The sequence below is a fragment of the Monopterus albus genome, unplaced genomic scaffold (genome assembly GCF_001952655.1).
Source record: "Monopterus albus unplaced genomic scaffold, M_albus_1.0 scaffold27.1, whole genome shotgun sequence".
In the NCBI taxonomy this organism is placed as follows: Eukaryota; Metazoa; Chordata; class Actinopteri; order Synbranchiformes; family Synbranchidae; genus Monopterus; species Monopterus albus.
The window spans coordinates 1,121,166-1,136,252 of NW_018127907.1; the positions used below are offsets into that span (position 1 = coordinate 1,121,166).

At 42.4% G+C, this 15,087-nt stretch overlaps 1 protein-coding gene across 1 annotated transcript in view; it reads left to right on the forward strand.

The window, feature by feature from the left end:
* Window positions 1-15,087, forward strand: part of gpc3 (glypican 3) — a 106,167-nt gene that overhangs the window by 63,982 nt on the left and 27,098 nt on the right. The window contains exons 4-6 of the mRNA XM_020595550.1: window positions 8,738-8,880; window positions 9,294-9,419; window positions 13,679-13,790. Of these exons, the coding sequence (XP_020451206.1) occupies window positions 8,738-8,880; window positions 9,294-9,419; window positions 13,679-13,790 (381 nt within the window). The remainder of the gene's footprint in view (window positions 1-8,737; window positions 8,881-9,293; window positions 9,420-13,678; window positions 13,791-15,087) is intronic.

Genomic DNA, 15,087 nt, shown 5'->3' on the forward strand with positions numbered 1-15,087 from the left:
TGTAAATGCAACACTTTGTGGGCGTTCAGACTGAGTACATTAAAACACAACCTCGGTCCAAGAGGCTGCACTGATGTGAGGGGAGGGGTTGCAGTGGGTGTGTCACATAGTTGTGTATGATACATGTGGCCGCAACGCCAAAGTCACCTCAGAGCTATACCTCAAACTATGGCTGCGCTCCTGTTGGCTTCTGCAGATTGGGTGCACATTTGCACAGTCAGTCACCCATTAAACTGCTGCATCACTCCACCACACTCTTTACAATTACTACTTTCCCAATATTTATTTGCCACTCATATCTCAAATTTAACTGCGGCTGAACATATTTGATTGATCAAACCAGTCCTTTGCCAGGAGATCCTGCATTACAGCCACATTCGACTTTTGTGCCAAATGACCCTGTGTCCTGGGTGAGCACCATCTCAGCACCATTGCCGAGCTAGCACAATCTCACAGAAATGAATGAGGTGGCTGAATTTTATGGTGCAGTGCCAGTGTCATGGTCAGAAACTGTCCATCAGGAAAACACAAAGAAAAAGAAATGAAAGAAGTGTTGCATTCTTGCAACCAGTATTTGAAATAGGACGAGATTCTCTTACTGAGGTAGGGTACATTTGTATTTCACCGAAGTGATCCAGGCAACATTTCTTCACTGCAACAAAGAAACTATCACCTTGTAATACAAAATCACAAATACACAATCAAACACAGCTACAACTAACCTACAGCAATAACAACATTTCACAACAAACCAGCGATGCATGTATGTTTTCATGCTGCCAGACAGATGCTCCCAGCACGTCTCACTAAAACCCGTCTCTCACTCCTCAGCAGCGGTGACCCATTATGTGTGGTTTCAATAAAACCGTCAAGCTTATTCGCAGCCCACATGTGAAGTCAGGGGGAAGAGCTCATGAAATATAAAGGCCTTTTTCAGTCAGACTTAGAGAGCTGGATGTGCTTTTGCTCCTGTAGCTATATCAGATGAACTTTTCACTCTCACACCCAAATCCCCACAGTGACCATGTTTCCGCCCAGAACCCATCATTTATTAAAACACAATTTGACCTCACTTACTCTGAGGGTGTGGCTGCATCCATGGCTAACTTAGGGGAGATTGCTTTGTGTATCTCTTTGTGTGCAGTCTGTGTGTGTGATCCTGGTCCAACTGTAGGCTTATTTAAGACTTATGGCTGTGAGTCTGGTTCCAGGACGTGGGATTAAAGCTGCTATGGCAGTGTATTGTTTAGCTCTGTATCAAGGTCGTGCGTGTGTGCGTGTATGTGTGTGAATGTTTAAATATAATCTCACTGAGACATTCTCAGTGGTGTCGTTGAAGGGACAGAGGCATTGTTTCCCTAAAAGCTAATTTTGCCTCACTGAGAGTCACAGGAGATCAACCAACATTAGACAACTCCTGATCGCTTCACCTTAAATTAGCAGTTGATGCATTTGCCTGAATAAGCATGGGGATCAGAGGACCACAGTTCGCATTTGTAGAGAGAACATTTCATGGAGTTTATTTTTGGTCACTCAGGTGTTACATGGAACCACAGCGTGAAGCAGGAACAGCACAAACCCTCTTCTCGCCGGTGGGTTTGACAGTTACCTTTAAGACATGTCTGATCATTTTAACTAGTGAAATGCAAAACAATGTTTCTAAAAGAGCTGATTGTTTTCAAATAGATTTTTAGGATTTTACCTGTGCACCCACACGTTGGTGTGTTTTCTGCTACAAAACACTGATCACCAGTTTACACACTAAGATGCTGTTTTGCGGTGAAGTCAAATAAATATGCGTCATGTACAACATTATTAAAAATGTTGTCATGGTTCAAGGTTTTGTTCATCGAAAAATAAGGTAGTTCCTGTGAAAAATGGGGCAGTACTTGTGTTGCTCGTAGGATACTGATCACATTCAGACAGATGCAGAGGCATGGGCTGAACCCACATTAGAGATCTATCTGTATGACTCTATGTGTAATCACCATGGTGATGCAGCTTTGAAATATATCTTTTTAACTGAATGATTATGCATAAATTATAATTATGAGTCATTTCACAGGTAGTACTGCAGAAATTATTTGTTGGGGAATTAAGTAACACTAAGCCTTGTGGCTATAGCATCTTTTTTTTTCTTGTTATTGCAACACAAAATAGCACAGCCACAACATAATAACAATAATTACTTTTATTGGCCAAGTATGTACAGACACAAGGAATCTGTCTCTGGTACAGAACCGAGGCGCCAACTCACATACCCCCATAGTGGATCTGTCCCTACAAGGCGCTAACCTGGCCGTCACGGGCAACTTGGGGGTCAGTGTTTTGCCCAAGGACACTTTGACTGGGGAGAATAGGAATTAAACCTTCCAGTTAGGGGATGGCCGCTGTACCTCCTGAGCCACAGGTGCCCCTATACTCCGTGCCTTTGGATACTGACCACCAAGACAGGATGCCGGTGTGAACTAAACTCACCTTTCACAGTCCCTTCACCCACTGCGTGGTTGGGGCATGTTCCAGTCCAGTTCTTGCTTAGACAGCCGAGTGGTGACAGCCCATGCCACAGCAGGTTATCTTTCACTGTACATCTTGATCCAGCAAGTTCCTCACTGTCTGCAGCAGTTTGTCTTTCCTTCATCCTGGTCTCTCTCTTCTCTTTTTATCATCTGCCCTCTGTCCAGCCATTAGTTAGAAGACATGCCTTCTTGACATTAATATAAAAGACACCCTGCAACATGGCAACGATTTTTCTGCCAAAAAAAGTCCTACTAAATTTAATAATGTTAAGCGAGAATTTGGTTGTTTCTTTTATTAAAAATGCTGCGGTTCTTGCTCATACACTGGCTGAACACGACTGACAAGAATGTGAAGTGACCAGATACACTCTCCACTGTATCTAGTTTGACCTTTACTGAAAATGGTGTTTTTTGGCAAAGGCTAAGCAAAAATGCAAAGTACATGTGACTTGTAGGGTAAAAATGTGCCAAACAACTGGTTCTTTGGATCCTGGCCTGGCTTCAACATGTGTGCGCTGAGCTGTGACGAGGAAACCTTAAGTAGTCTTTCAGTGATACTTCTTTGTTTTGTACAGCAACATAATGGATCTGCAGAGTAAGAGCTGCAGCTGTGGCTCCTATCTCTCACTTAACCTCCCATCCAGTGAGAGTGCAGACCTCAGACAGGTCGACTCTAGCTGAGAGTCCTCAAGGTGTGAGAGAGACATCTCTTTTCTGTGGACTCAAAACACGTCAAGATGACCACTCGTCATCTGCCAGCCCACTCCACTGGCGTGTTAACATTCATTTCCTCCATCTGGTGCAACTCCAGCGTGAATCAACCAATGTTCAGAGAGATGAAGAGGGCAGCCAGGAGCCCTGCTGCTCCAATCTATTCCCCTGTCAACTTCCTTCCCATTTTCTAGAGTTTGATGTCATCCACCCCGTCCCTACATCTCATCCTCAACACCCCTCTCTCTTTTCCATTCCCCCCCATTTATTTCTTTTCCTCTGCTTCTTACACACTGCTGTGAGAGAAGATGCATGATTTATGAAGCTCTATTTTTACCAGTTACTGAGGAAAAAGGGAGGAGAGAAACAGCGACAAAGACAGGGAGACAAAAAGAAAAAAGGATGGAGGGTGTGAAGAGTGAGCCCAAGGGTAAGGAGGACAGGAGCTCGTGGAGGAGACATCCATCACCCTGTGACCCCTCGGCTGAAAATGAAGGCGGGAAGTAGGTTGAGACAGAAATATGATAGATCTGCCCACGATTAGAGGAGATATACTGCAGAGAACATGAGTTGTGCATTGTTGCACACTTGACACAGTTGGGTGCTTAAAATCTAATATCACATTTCTCTTTTGTGTGTCGCTAACTTTTTTTTTTGGTCAATAGCACACTTTACATCACTTCTCTTTTTTGTTGTCTTCCCCTTTGTGCACAAAAATAGATCAGGCAGATCAAGTCACATTCAAACTGTTGCTCCACCAAGGAAACAAGAGCACTGATTAAATCTCTGCTGCATTTTTATTACCTAATAATACATTCAGACATGTAGGCTACTGGAGGCACAGCAATCAGACTTTGTTTAGAAGCTGTAAAAGTTAGTTCAGCTTTCAAACATGCAATCAAATATGTTTATAAGTGCTGTAACGTGCCATTTAAGTTATTATTCATCAAATCATTTAATTTGAATTCTAGAAAATAGAATGTGGTGTTTAAAAGTCCTTATAGGCCCAATCTGTAGTTTGTCTGACCATGTTAGTACAGCTTCGCCCTCACGGAGACCTGTACAAGACCTCTGAAGGTGTGCTCTGGTATCTGGCACCAAGACATCAGTGAGCTGGCTCTTGTCAAAGTCATTGTTGCCTTTATATCTCCCCATCTCTCCCACTTCTAACAAGTCAACTACAAAAACCAGCTGTTCACTAAAATATCCCAAACCTTGACATGTGATGTCATCATGACATAATCAGTGTTCTTCACTTCACCTGTGTACCAGGGGAGACATGATAACCAGTTCAAATCCTGTGGTTATTGAATACTACCCCAGCCTGACTAGCATGTTTCTGAAAACTGTGAACTTCACAGCCATAGCACATTCTGTCTAAACTCAAATATAACAAGGTTGGCTGAGATTCTAGTCTTGTTTACTGACTGATTATCACTTGTCTACTATATAGCGATTGATAGCACCTTTTTATTTGAAACGTTCACATTGCTTATACCAGTTTTCTATCTGTCTTTGAAGAAAACGTCATGTTCCTTTAGGCTCAGCTCCTCGGTCTTCTTTGCATCTGAACAGTCTGTAAAATCATATCAGTGTCTGTGAAATGTGTTTAATAACTTTTCACAGCTCTGAATGCTTCAACAATCACAGCGCTGTGAGTGAGAAGTGTCAAATCAATTTGTCTTACAAGTGTCTGTTTAACTTTGATGCACAAACAATGTCTCATTTCAAATTCGACCCTGATAGACACACCATCTATTTTAGTACGATTAATGTCCTCAGTTAAATTTGGTATTTAGTCACCGTTATGTTTTTGCACTGACAGTTTTAGGTTTTACCATAAATTTAAATTTTTTGTTGTCATATCTCATTAATGTGATGCTGAGATTTGTAAACTAGTGGATTTACTGAACCAGGACACCGAGCTGAACTGATTAGCCAGAGTTAGATATTACACTGAGAGAACCTGAACTTTACCTGACACCGTGCTCCATATCCACTGTGGACAATTACATACACTATATTGTACATCCCCACATCTATTAGTTATTGAGTCACGTTTTACCTCTAGCTCAGCGATTCCCAGTCAGGGGTGTTTGTATCCCTGAGGGTACCTCTGCAGTTGCCAGGTGGTAAGAAAAAAGACTGTAGAGCAGGTCTGTTCATTAAAAAAAAAGTCTGAGATGTTTAATATATTTGCATTAGGCAGGAAAATAAACACTCACATAGGGTTATAAATGTGTAAATGTTGCTCCGTGTCAGCACAGTATCGCTAAGCTAAAACCAAGTCATTTGTAACAACTAAACACCACATGTTGAATTAATTATCTAAAACCTACGGATAAACACTTGTTAGCTTAATTAAAGTGATGGATTGGTGTTTGACAATGTCAGACAAACATACTAGATTAATAGTTGGAATCGTAAAGTAAAGGGTAAACAGTTCATGTCAGGTCCGCTCGGTGCGACCTGCCTCTCTTTCTTTTTTCCTCTCCTGCTCCCTTTTTGCGGGATCAACGCCTCAGCTGTGTCGCATCGGGTAATTAGTGACTCGTGGGTCGGTGCGCACACCTGAGGCGTATTCCGGTGATTTGTTGGCTTCCTTATTTATACCTCTGGCAGACGCCCCGTCGTCGCTGGAGTATTGTGACATGTAACGGACAATACTTACCCAAAGTAAGATAAATGTTATGTTTGACCCGCATTTTTAGACGTGCGTAAGATGCTACGCTGACAGTCTCTGTGCGTTTTGGCTTGACCTTATCACGCTATTATGCGGTTAGCAACACAGAAATACGTGCTTTGTCTTCCACGCTGACAGTCCCTGTGCTGTGGATTACATTGTGTACGTTGGTTCTTTTTGTTCACCTGTCTGTTCTCATGCTCTGCTATTCTAGTTCCTGTCGGTAGTTTGTGTGTTTACCATCCTGGTCTCCTTAGTCATCACTGCCCTTCCCTGGTTGTATGTATTATGGACCCTGTTATGTTGTCATTTTGTTGTTTTCATTCCATTAAACCTCTTTTTTGTACTAGCACCTGGGTCAGCCATCTTGAGTCCAACCCCAGTTCTCCCTCACCCTCCTGGTGAGGGGGACTCAACCATAACAGTTCATTAATACAATGTAATGGATAAACAATTCAGATAGTTGTCTAAAAGTAATGAATACATTAAATTATTAAAATGTTGATCTTGCCCAATGTCACTAAAAACTCACCCAAAAAAATAACAGTATTTATGAAACTGGAATGTTTAAAATCACACCCACTGAACCCATTTCATGTCTATTAGGGGTACTTTCACTCTTCTTTGGGGGCATTAGACTGAACTGACTTGATCAAAACTCCACAATTTTGATTGAAATCTCAAAGTGGTCCTGCTCAACTAACTCAAATCTCAAATCTCAAAGTGGTCCTGCTCAACTAAGCATCATTAAAACACTTTAAACTTGTAAATTACACTGAAAGATATTGCTGCATCAAAGCCTTCAGTCCCAACTCACAGCCTAGACTACCCACAAGTTAACTATGATAGCGGTCTGGTATAACTTTACTCTTGACGTGCAGTCAGACTTTACCTCATTTTCACTTCACTGGCAGAATATGAAAGGCCTTAAGCTGAAATATGAGAGCTATAATGTGTGTAAAGTCAGTTCTTATGTCTGGTGACAACAATGCAGGGAGAAGGAGGAGAAGGGCCAAGTGCTGACTCAGTCTCTACCCTGAGCCTCAGCTCCCCTGGTACACAAACATTACACACCAAATACTTTCCAGTATGTTGTTACAGCTGTGCATGGCACCCTGCCACCTTTATAGCACTGTCAGTATATTTCCTCCTTAAACTGTTTGCTTATTAATGCCTGCTTGTGCTTAAGATGAATGTAAAATCCTGGTTATACACTGTATGTAGAGTGCCGTGCCTTTGATTAGTTTGGAGTTTATCGTTACACTGTCTTTGCACAAGCAGAGGTGTGTGTCCACATGGAACCTGGAGGTGTGCATGTGGACAGCATATGTGTGTGTGTGTGTTGTCCTACAGGCCGTCAGCACATCTCCCTCTCAGTGAGACGCGCTGCTCAGTGCAGGTAAAAGTGTGCAAATATTTCTGAGCTCTCACGTTGAGGCAGGGTGTATCTGCAGACTCCCCTTTTGGATGTGTTAGTCCAGCCCTGGGTGAGATTAATACCCCACTAAAGAGCCCCTTCCTTTAAGAATCCAGAAACAATCGGCAGGTGGCGTGGGCTGGAAGGCAGCGGAGGCACCCACATGCTGAATCGGTCTCTCCCTTGTACCACAACTTCCCCACGGCTTCTCGAGAATGCACAAACATAAAGAGGAACGCAGCTCCAATCACGTTAATCATGGCCTGTGGGACCACAGGCGCTCACTCCAGGCACAGGAGAGCTAGAAAAGAAGATCTGGCAGGAGAGAACTAGGCAGCAGAGGCAATGGGCTGAAGTGTGTGTATGTGTGTTCATGTCTTTTTGTGGTTGTGTGGGCAATTTTGGTTCAATGCCAATGGTGTGAGGACATGTGGCAGGGCATCACAAGCAGAGCAAGTGTGTGAATCACAGCGTCTGTGCTATGGCTATCGCTGTATCCTGGGATAACAAGGCTGTATTGATTAACCCTGGTGATTTTGTTTTACAGCTGATCAGCATTTCTGTGAAATGAAGCTGGAGTGCATGTTTGTTATGTTAATGGCCTTAGTGCCTTATGTCCAAATGAATAACTGCATGGAAGGATTCATTTTTGCTTATGCTTGAAAAGTGGTGTGTGTGTGTGCGTGTGTGTATATGCTTGTGGATGAGGCCTCAGCTTCCACCAGATAAAGATGTCCAGTGCTACTCTATCAGGTCCCATCAGTATTCAGCAGCAGTGGTGCCAGCCTATTCACTTAAAGGCGAACTGGGCACAATTAGCTGTTAACATTACATGGCAGAACTAAGCCTCGGCCAGTATTCCCGAGGGAAATTAAACCACCGGCAAATCATTAAACCACAAGCTAAACATTAACATTCATTTGCATTTTTATTGCACCTGAAAAGAATGTGCCAGGCCCATTATCTCTGAGAGACAGAGAGGGACTTCCTATTTATTATTGTTATGTCATCCCGTGTGGGAACACAATAGCATTTATATGGGGAAACAGGAGGCAAACGAGAGGCCTTGTTCTCACATTCACAGTTTTGGAGGGTTATGATTACAAATTCGAACAAGTCTGGCAGAGGATACAATGACTTGATCCTTATGCAAATCCCCCCGCTTTCGTCCCTACCAAAAATACACAAACCCAAACAGGTGACAATTTGCTGAGGGGCTCAGCTGAGCAAGGCCAGCAGTTTGACTGCTGGCAGGTTCTTATGTCTGCAGTATCGTTTCTATTACAAGTCTGAATAAACAAGCTTATACAGCCTGGAACTGGGAGCAATGAAACATAAGCGGGGTGTAGAGGTTTGAGGAACTGAATTCACTTGGTCCTGGTTGATTTTCTCCTCTGTCCTTTTCAGGTGATTGGAATGTGTGGACACACTCCTCAGCGGGCCTCTCGTTCAGTCGCACCCCCTCCTGTCCAGCCTCCTGCTGCTTCTGTAGCCCGTAACTCGCAGCCCCCATCCTCAGACTCTGATGAGACTTTGGCTGGACTCCGCAGGTGAGGACATCAAGGAGTGTAATCTCCAGGCTGAGACCCTTCTAGCTGATAAAGCAGCACTCACTCGCCACAACATTACAGGGGAAACATTTTTCCTACAGACAAACACCCTTGATGCATTAATAGACTTAAATGAAGTGTAATATGCCCACCAGGGACGCTGGCCTGTGCAGTTCAGTGGTCAGATTAATGTCAGTTAATAAGAGAGACACTCCTTAGTCCAGTCTTCTCTCTTTCTCAAGTGGGATCTCATCAACTTTCTTTCACTGTCTCCTATTTTTTCTCTGCCTTTCTTTTGTTTTTCTCCTCTTTCTGCGGGACAATTTCTGCTCTTTCTATAAACGTGAGTCCTCTCAAAACTCTTTTCTTTGCCCCCATCTTTGTTAAACATTTTGTCTCTTCACGTGCTTCAGGGAGTTCATATCTAGCCTGAGGGGCTTCAGCTCCTTCTACAGTGGTCTTGGGGAGGCATTATGCAGCCGTGAACCTCCTCCAGCAAACCACTCCCTCTGCTGGAATGGACAAGAAATGACAGACAGGTAAATCTGTGTCTCATTTACTTGGATTCACTGCTATAAATTGCACCGCAGGTCCTGCACGCACCCGTAGACAAATCCACCTTCCGACACAGGATGCTGCTGCTCAGGTTGATTGGTTTTCTAAGCGACTGGTCATACAAATAATCCAAATCAAATTCTTGAATTCCCAAAGCTCCAGCATCACATAAAGGAGTGTAGGTGAGATGAAGGGTATAGCTGAGCCTCACACAAGGCCCCCCTCTCCCACTGAGTCTGAGTGTAAATCTTGACTTTGGCTCTATGGGATGTTATTAATGTCAGGCGTGCTGTCACCTTCTTCTCGCTTAGTTAATTGCTGTTCGATCGTTCGCTTCTCCTTCATCCAACATCTCCTGTGCACCCTGCAGAACCTCATTTGGTTTTCACAATATTTCACTTCACCCCTGTCCTTTGGCTCCACACATCATAACTTCTTTCTTCCTGCCCGCGCTGTCAGCCGGTCCCATTTTCAATTTGGCTTAGATTGTTATAGATATCATCCTTTTTTCCCTTGTAAATTATGTGTAGAGTTTAATCAATGCAGAGGCAGAAATTTGAGACGTGAAGTGCTGGAGGTTAATGTTTTACCTCTTGTTCCCAAGAAGGACTGAAAATAAATTCTGTGCTTTCTCGGATTGCTGAGAAAGAGTCTGTCACAAAGATAGAAAGAGTAGCAATGTGAGGAGGAGACATGAGGTTGGCAAGGGAGCAGAAATGTCCTTAGGGGATGATTACAAGCTGGACCAAACTGTGCGATATTAAGATGCAGGGAGACGCGAAAGGAAACGAAATGATGGGGAGATTACATTGTCATGCGGCAAGCAATTCTCCTTTTCATCTGTGAGGGCATATGCCTGCAAATTCACTTCAGGTACATTTTAACACTGAGATTTTTTTCTGGATCATCTTCCATTATCACCCCAGATAGAACATGGAATTCATTCTCCTATTGTCTCGTGCAAATTTGAATTGGATGAGTTGTGGGGAGGGGTAGGTGTTGGAGGATCGAGTACTGAATGTCTCAGATACTTGTGGAGTGATCTTTGCAGGTAAATGCGATGCTTTCTGTCAGGCGCATTTACCATCCCACCTGGAGGCAGGATCAGAGGAGCAACACTTTTCACCACATCAAAGAGTGTTACACTGATAACTGTGATAATAGATGTGATGCCATGTCAGCACCAAACATTACATTTCCATTCATCTTTGGGATCCAATCAAAGTGTAAACTTGTGGTGACTGATAAAAGATAAGATGTTGTGTCGACTGTGAACATTTAATTCAGTGACTGTATGAAAATGAATTGGAATGGGTTTGTTACTTTTCTTCTGGATGAAGGTAAGGTAGCCATGCAGGGGATTCACTTTGCAAAATATTTAATGGTTACATAAAGCTACAACAAAAAAAACAACTTTCACTTGTTTTATGGCTCATAAACCGCCATATGCAAGTGATGATATTTCTGTCATTGAATCAGAGTCTTACTGTATATTTATTTACACAGGGATAACTTGATCAACTTCACTGTAAATGCACCAGCCAAAAGGTTGATTTTGAACTGTTGCCCCCCTGGCCAGATGTTGAAGCTGCTCTACTTAATTTTTATCAGCTGCTAGAGGGTCTATTGAGGCTCAAAACAAACTGACACAATAAGGGGTCTGACAAGCAGTTCTGCAGGCGTCTAGCTAACTAGCATGTAACAGTTCACAGCCATGCTAGCTGTGTTCTGTAAGGTTTCACTTTGCTTCATGTTAATGCCAACATCATCATGATAACATAACTGCATAGACAGTGCTAACATAGTGATGTACAGCACGTACAATGTTTGCTATGTCAACTGTCTTAGTTTAGCTTGTTAGCATGCTAAATGTTTCTAGTCAGAACAAAACACGAAGTTCAGCTGAGCCCGATGGAGATTAGTTTGGCAGGTACGTGGTCATAAAAGCATTCAATAACATAATTTTGACTTCATGGTGCCATTAGAGGAAACGTTATGGAATCATCAAATTGATTATAGCCCATTCTCAAAGGATCATAATTTGTCTTTTAATAAATTTTATGGAAATCTAACCAAGGATTGTTGAGCCATTTCACTAAGAAACACAAACCTCGTCCTCATGGTGGTACTCAGTATGAGGCAGAGGTTGATCACCAAAGTTATTTATCATCTGGGCACCTTAGACATGATGTATCAGATTTTATGGCAGTCCCTCCAATAGTGGTTGAGATATTTCACTCAGCACCAAAGTGTGGACAGACCACCAACATCACCCCATTCATAAAACTATATAAAAAAATAAGAAGAAAAAAGATTTCACGCTTCTACACTGGTCGCACACATTAGAAATTCTACTGAGGTATAAAAATAACTATATAAATTGAAAATATTGCCCTGAGGAAGTTTTTATTGTTTGTTTGTTTGTTTTTCACAGTAATTTTCATGTAGTCTCTTACAGCTCTTTGTGTGATATCTTTGAAATTTGATTCTCTAAATGCAAGTAGAGGATGTATGAACAGTAACCACCACACTGTTTGCACCCCGTCTGGCCTCTGACCCTGCCTATATGCTTGGAACTAGAAGTGTGATCCATCAGGTGGTGTGAAAAGCATCAGACTCCATTCTGTATTCTCTCAACACCTGGACCCCTGTGTCTCTTCTACTTTCGTTGCGTATTCTTTCACTCAGACTGCACCTAATAGCATGCTAATTGATGTTAGATTAGATTAAGATGTCACTGGTGTTAACTGATCTGATCAGCTCTGGCTGCAGTGAACAGTAACACAAAGGATCAGATAACAAGCTGCAACTGAGACTATCAACAGTGAAAAACTCATGTGAAACACTAACCTGCCTCAGTACCTCATTCCCACTTCAAATGTCCCTCCTCTAGTCCTACTCCCTGGACCCATATTTCCTTTTTCCCTCTCCTTAATCGATCACACATCTCTTTCCATTATTAATGTCATAATTAGCAATACAGACGGCGTGAGATCATGGCTAATAAGAAGAATAAATAACTGAGGAAATGTAATTTGAGTTTAATGAAAAGGAGAGTGAAAACTGATGAATGGAGATGGCAGGTGAAAGGTGTGTCAGTGTGCTTGTGTGTCAGGGGTGTGTGTGTGTGGCACAGAGATGAGAATAGAGTATGAGCTCATGCTTTGCACGCTCACATATTTTTTATTCTCTCCTTTACTAACCTTTTCTCAGAAAATCGTTTTTCCCTGACTCCAGCCTGTTTGTCCTCCATCTTTCCAACATTTGCACCAATATAGCAGATGACATTTGCGCAGCGATGTTACCTCTGCACTCACCACCACTCATATCAGTGCACAGTGCCTTGGGGCGATCTGTTATCAATCCTGACTCGACTTCATCCAAACACACTTGTCTCGTGTGTGGCGGTAGTTGGTCTCCATCTCAGAGCTGTAGTAGTCTGATAGGAAGGGGTTAGTTCCTGGCACTGCCACAAATGAAAACACACCTGCAGGAAAGTCTTGATGTGAAATTTAAATTTCAGGCTCACCAGCTCCTCGCCTTGATAGCATACAGAGGGGTCATCAGAGCGATGCTTCCTCAGTTGTAAAACACATGTCTGTAGGCTGATTATAACTAAATATAACATCTCCACCAAAGCAGGACAAAAATAGGTCTCTGCTAAGTCCTCTCATTACCACTAAATATGATTAAAAAGCCTGTTTCATGTGCATGAAGACTTTAGGTAATAACTCCTTTAAGGACGTTGTCGCCTTATGGTAACACTCAAAATTGTAAAACTTTTAACAGCTTCTCTGTGTTGATTGAAAACAGATGTCAGCATGTTGAATTTGATATATATAAATTCTGCAACAGTGTTATGTCATGATTTAGGCTGACACTTAAACATTTTGTGCAATAACTATTTTCTTTCTGCACAGAAGAATGTGACCTTATGAAAAATATTAAACCATTCAATGTTTTTAAAAAAATGGTAATCCTTGTTTAACTTAACTTTAACATAATGTCTTTAGAGAGGGAAAGGTTAGCTACAAAGGGTTGGTTTACAAATGATCTTTCCAGCCCCACAGGATAAACTAAAAACCAGACGAATGGTTATTTATTTTATCAACACTAGATGGTGATAAGTGTCTTGCTTAGACTGATAGAGCTTAGGTCAGTTCATTCCACTTTCACTCTCTGACGATTCTAACTCAGCATGATATAGAAACTGACTCCACTTGTCTCTTTCCCACCCTGTGAGGTTTCCTGGGCCTGGCCCGAAGAGACTGCACCCAGGCTCAGAGTCCCGAAGCAACAAGCCTCCCGAGCCGATCATCAGCCAGATCATAGACAAACTCAAACACATCAACCAGGTGAGCTGTGTGAGTGTGCTTGTGGGTTCTCTGTGCACACAAGTTGCCCTCTCGTGTGTGGAGGTGCATAGGATTATCTACCAGTTAGTTTTACCCCTTGGCTCAAGGTTGGGCATTCATTTCTGAAGTGATGCAGCACCTGCAAGGATCAGCGTGAGACAAGTGAAGATGTGAAGACACTTTGTGCTGTAAATCACTTTTCTCTTTTATATTTGAGAGAAACTCCACTGGGAACCTGTGTTCAAGGTGTTATCAAAAACTTTTTAAACACAAAACAACAGGAAGCATCTGACTTTTTATTTTATGCCACATCTGCATTGCTAAAACATTTTTTTTTAATCAACAACTATTAGTCACAAATCTTACTACATGGTGACCAGAACACACTTTCTGAGGGTGATGGGGGCTGTTGTGACAGACAGGAAGAATGTCCGTCATTCACAATAAGTCACAGCTGTTGTCAAGGCCGAAGCCTCCCTGCTTTGCTCCTGCCTTCACCATAGAAACAACCTTTAGGAGCTGAGTGCAGAGATACTTGCATGTAGGCTCGTAGTCAACATATGTTGGTAGATGTATCAACCCACAGATCTGTGTGTACTTCCTAGTTCCTGGTGGTTGCACTTGTAGCTGTCAACTTGTGGAAATGCTGGTGGCTACCTATAGGCCCCACTAAACACATACACGCAGTCTTCTAGCTGTACAGTGTGTCTGAATGTGTTTGCCTTTGTGTGTGAGCCTCTGAGTGCTGCAGGCCTGTCTCAGACAATTACAATCCTTCTCTCCTGTTTAAACAATCTGGGAGAGCTAAGGATCAACAGTGGACCTTTATCCACTCCTCCTCTAACAACCAGAGACCCCCAAGAAAAATACACAGGGTTGTGGTTTGGGATGCTGTAATTTTCTCAGTTACCTTTGCTGTACTACCTCAACATGCTGAATCCTGCTGTTAGCGAGAAGAATGATACTTGAACAGAGGTCTTCTCAGACCCTGAGCCGTCTTCAGGACCCACACATGATTCAGTCTTGATTTGGCAATAAATGTTTTAATCACATTTAAAAGATAGTCTACTTCTTCTTCTTTTTGCAAACAACTTTGGTAAGTATAGGTCAAAGTGGAACCGGGATGTTGCTCTGTGCACTCTGATGGATGTTTAGAATAGACAGTTTGGGTGATAATTAACTGTTCACCTTTATTTCAACCCGAAGTTTGCTTTAAATCTGTATGATCTTCTGAATGTATGCATTTCTTGCCCTTTCTGAGTTCTTTTTAGCAATATTATACAAAGTTATTACCAAT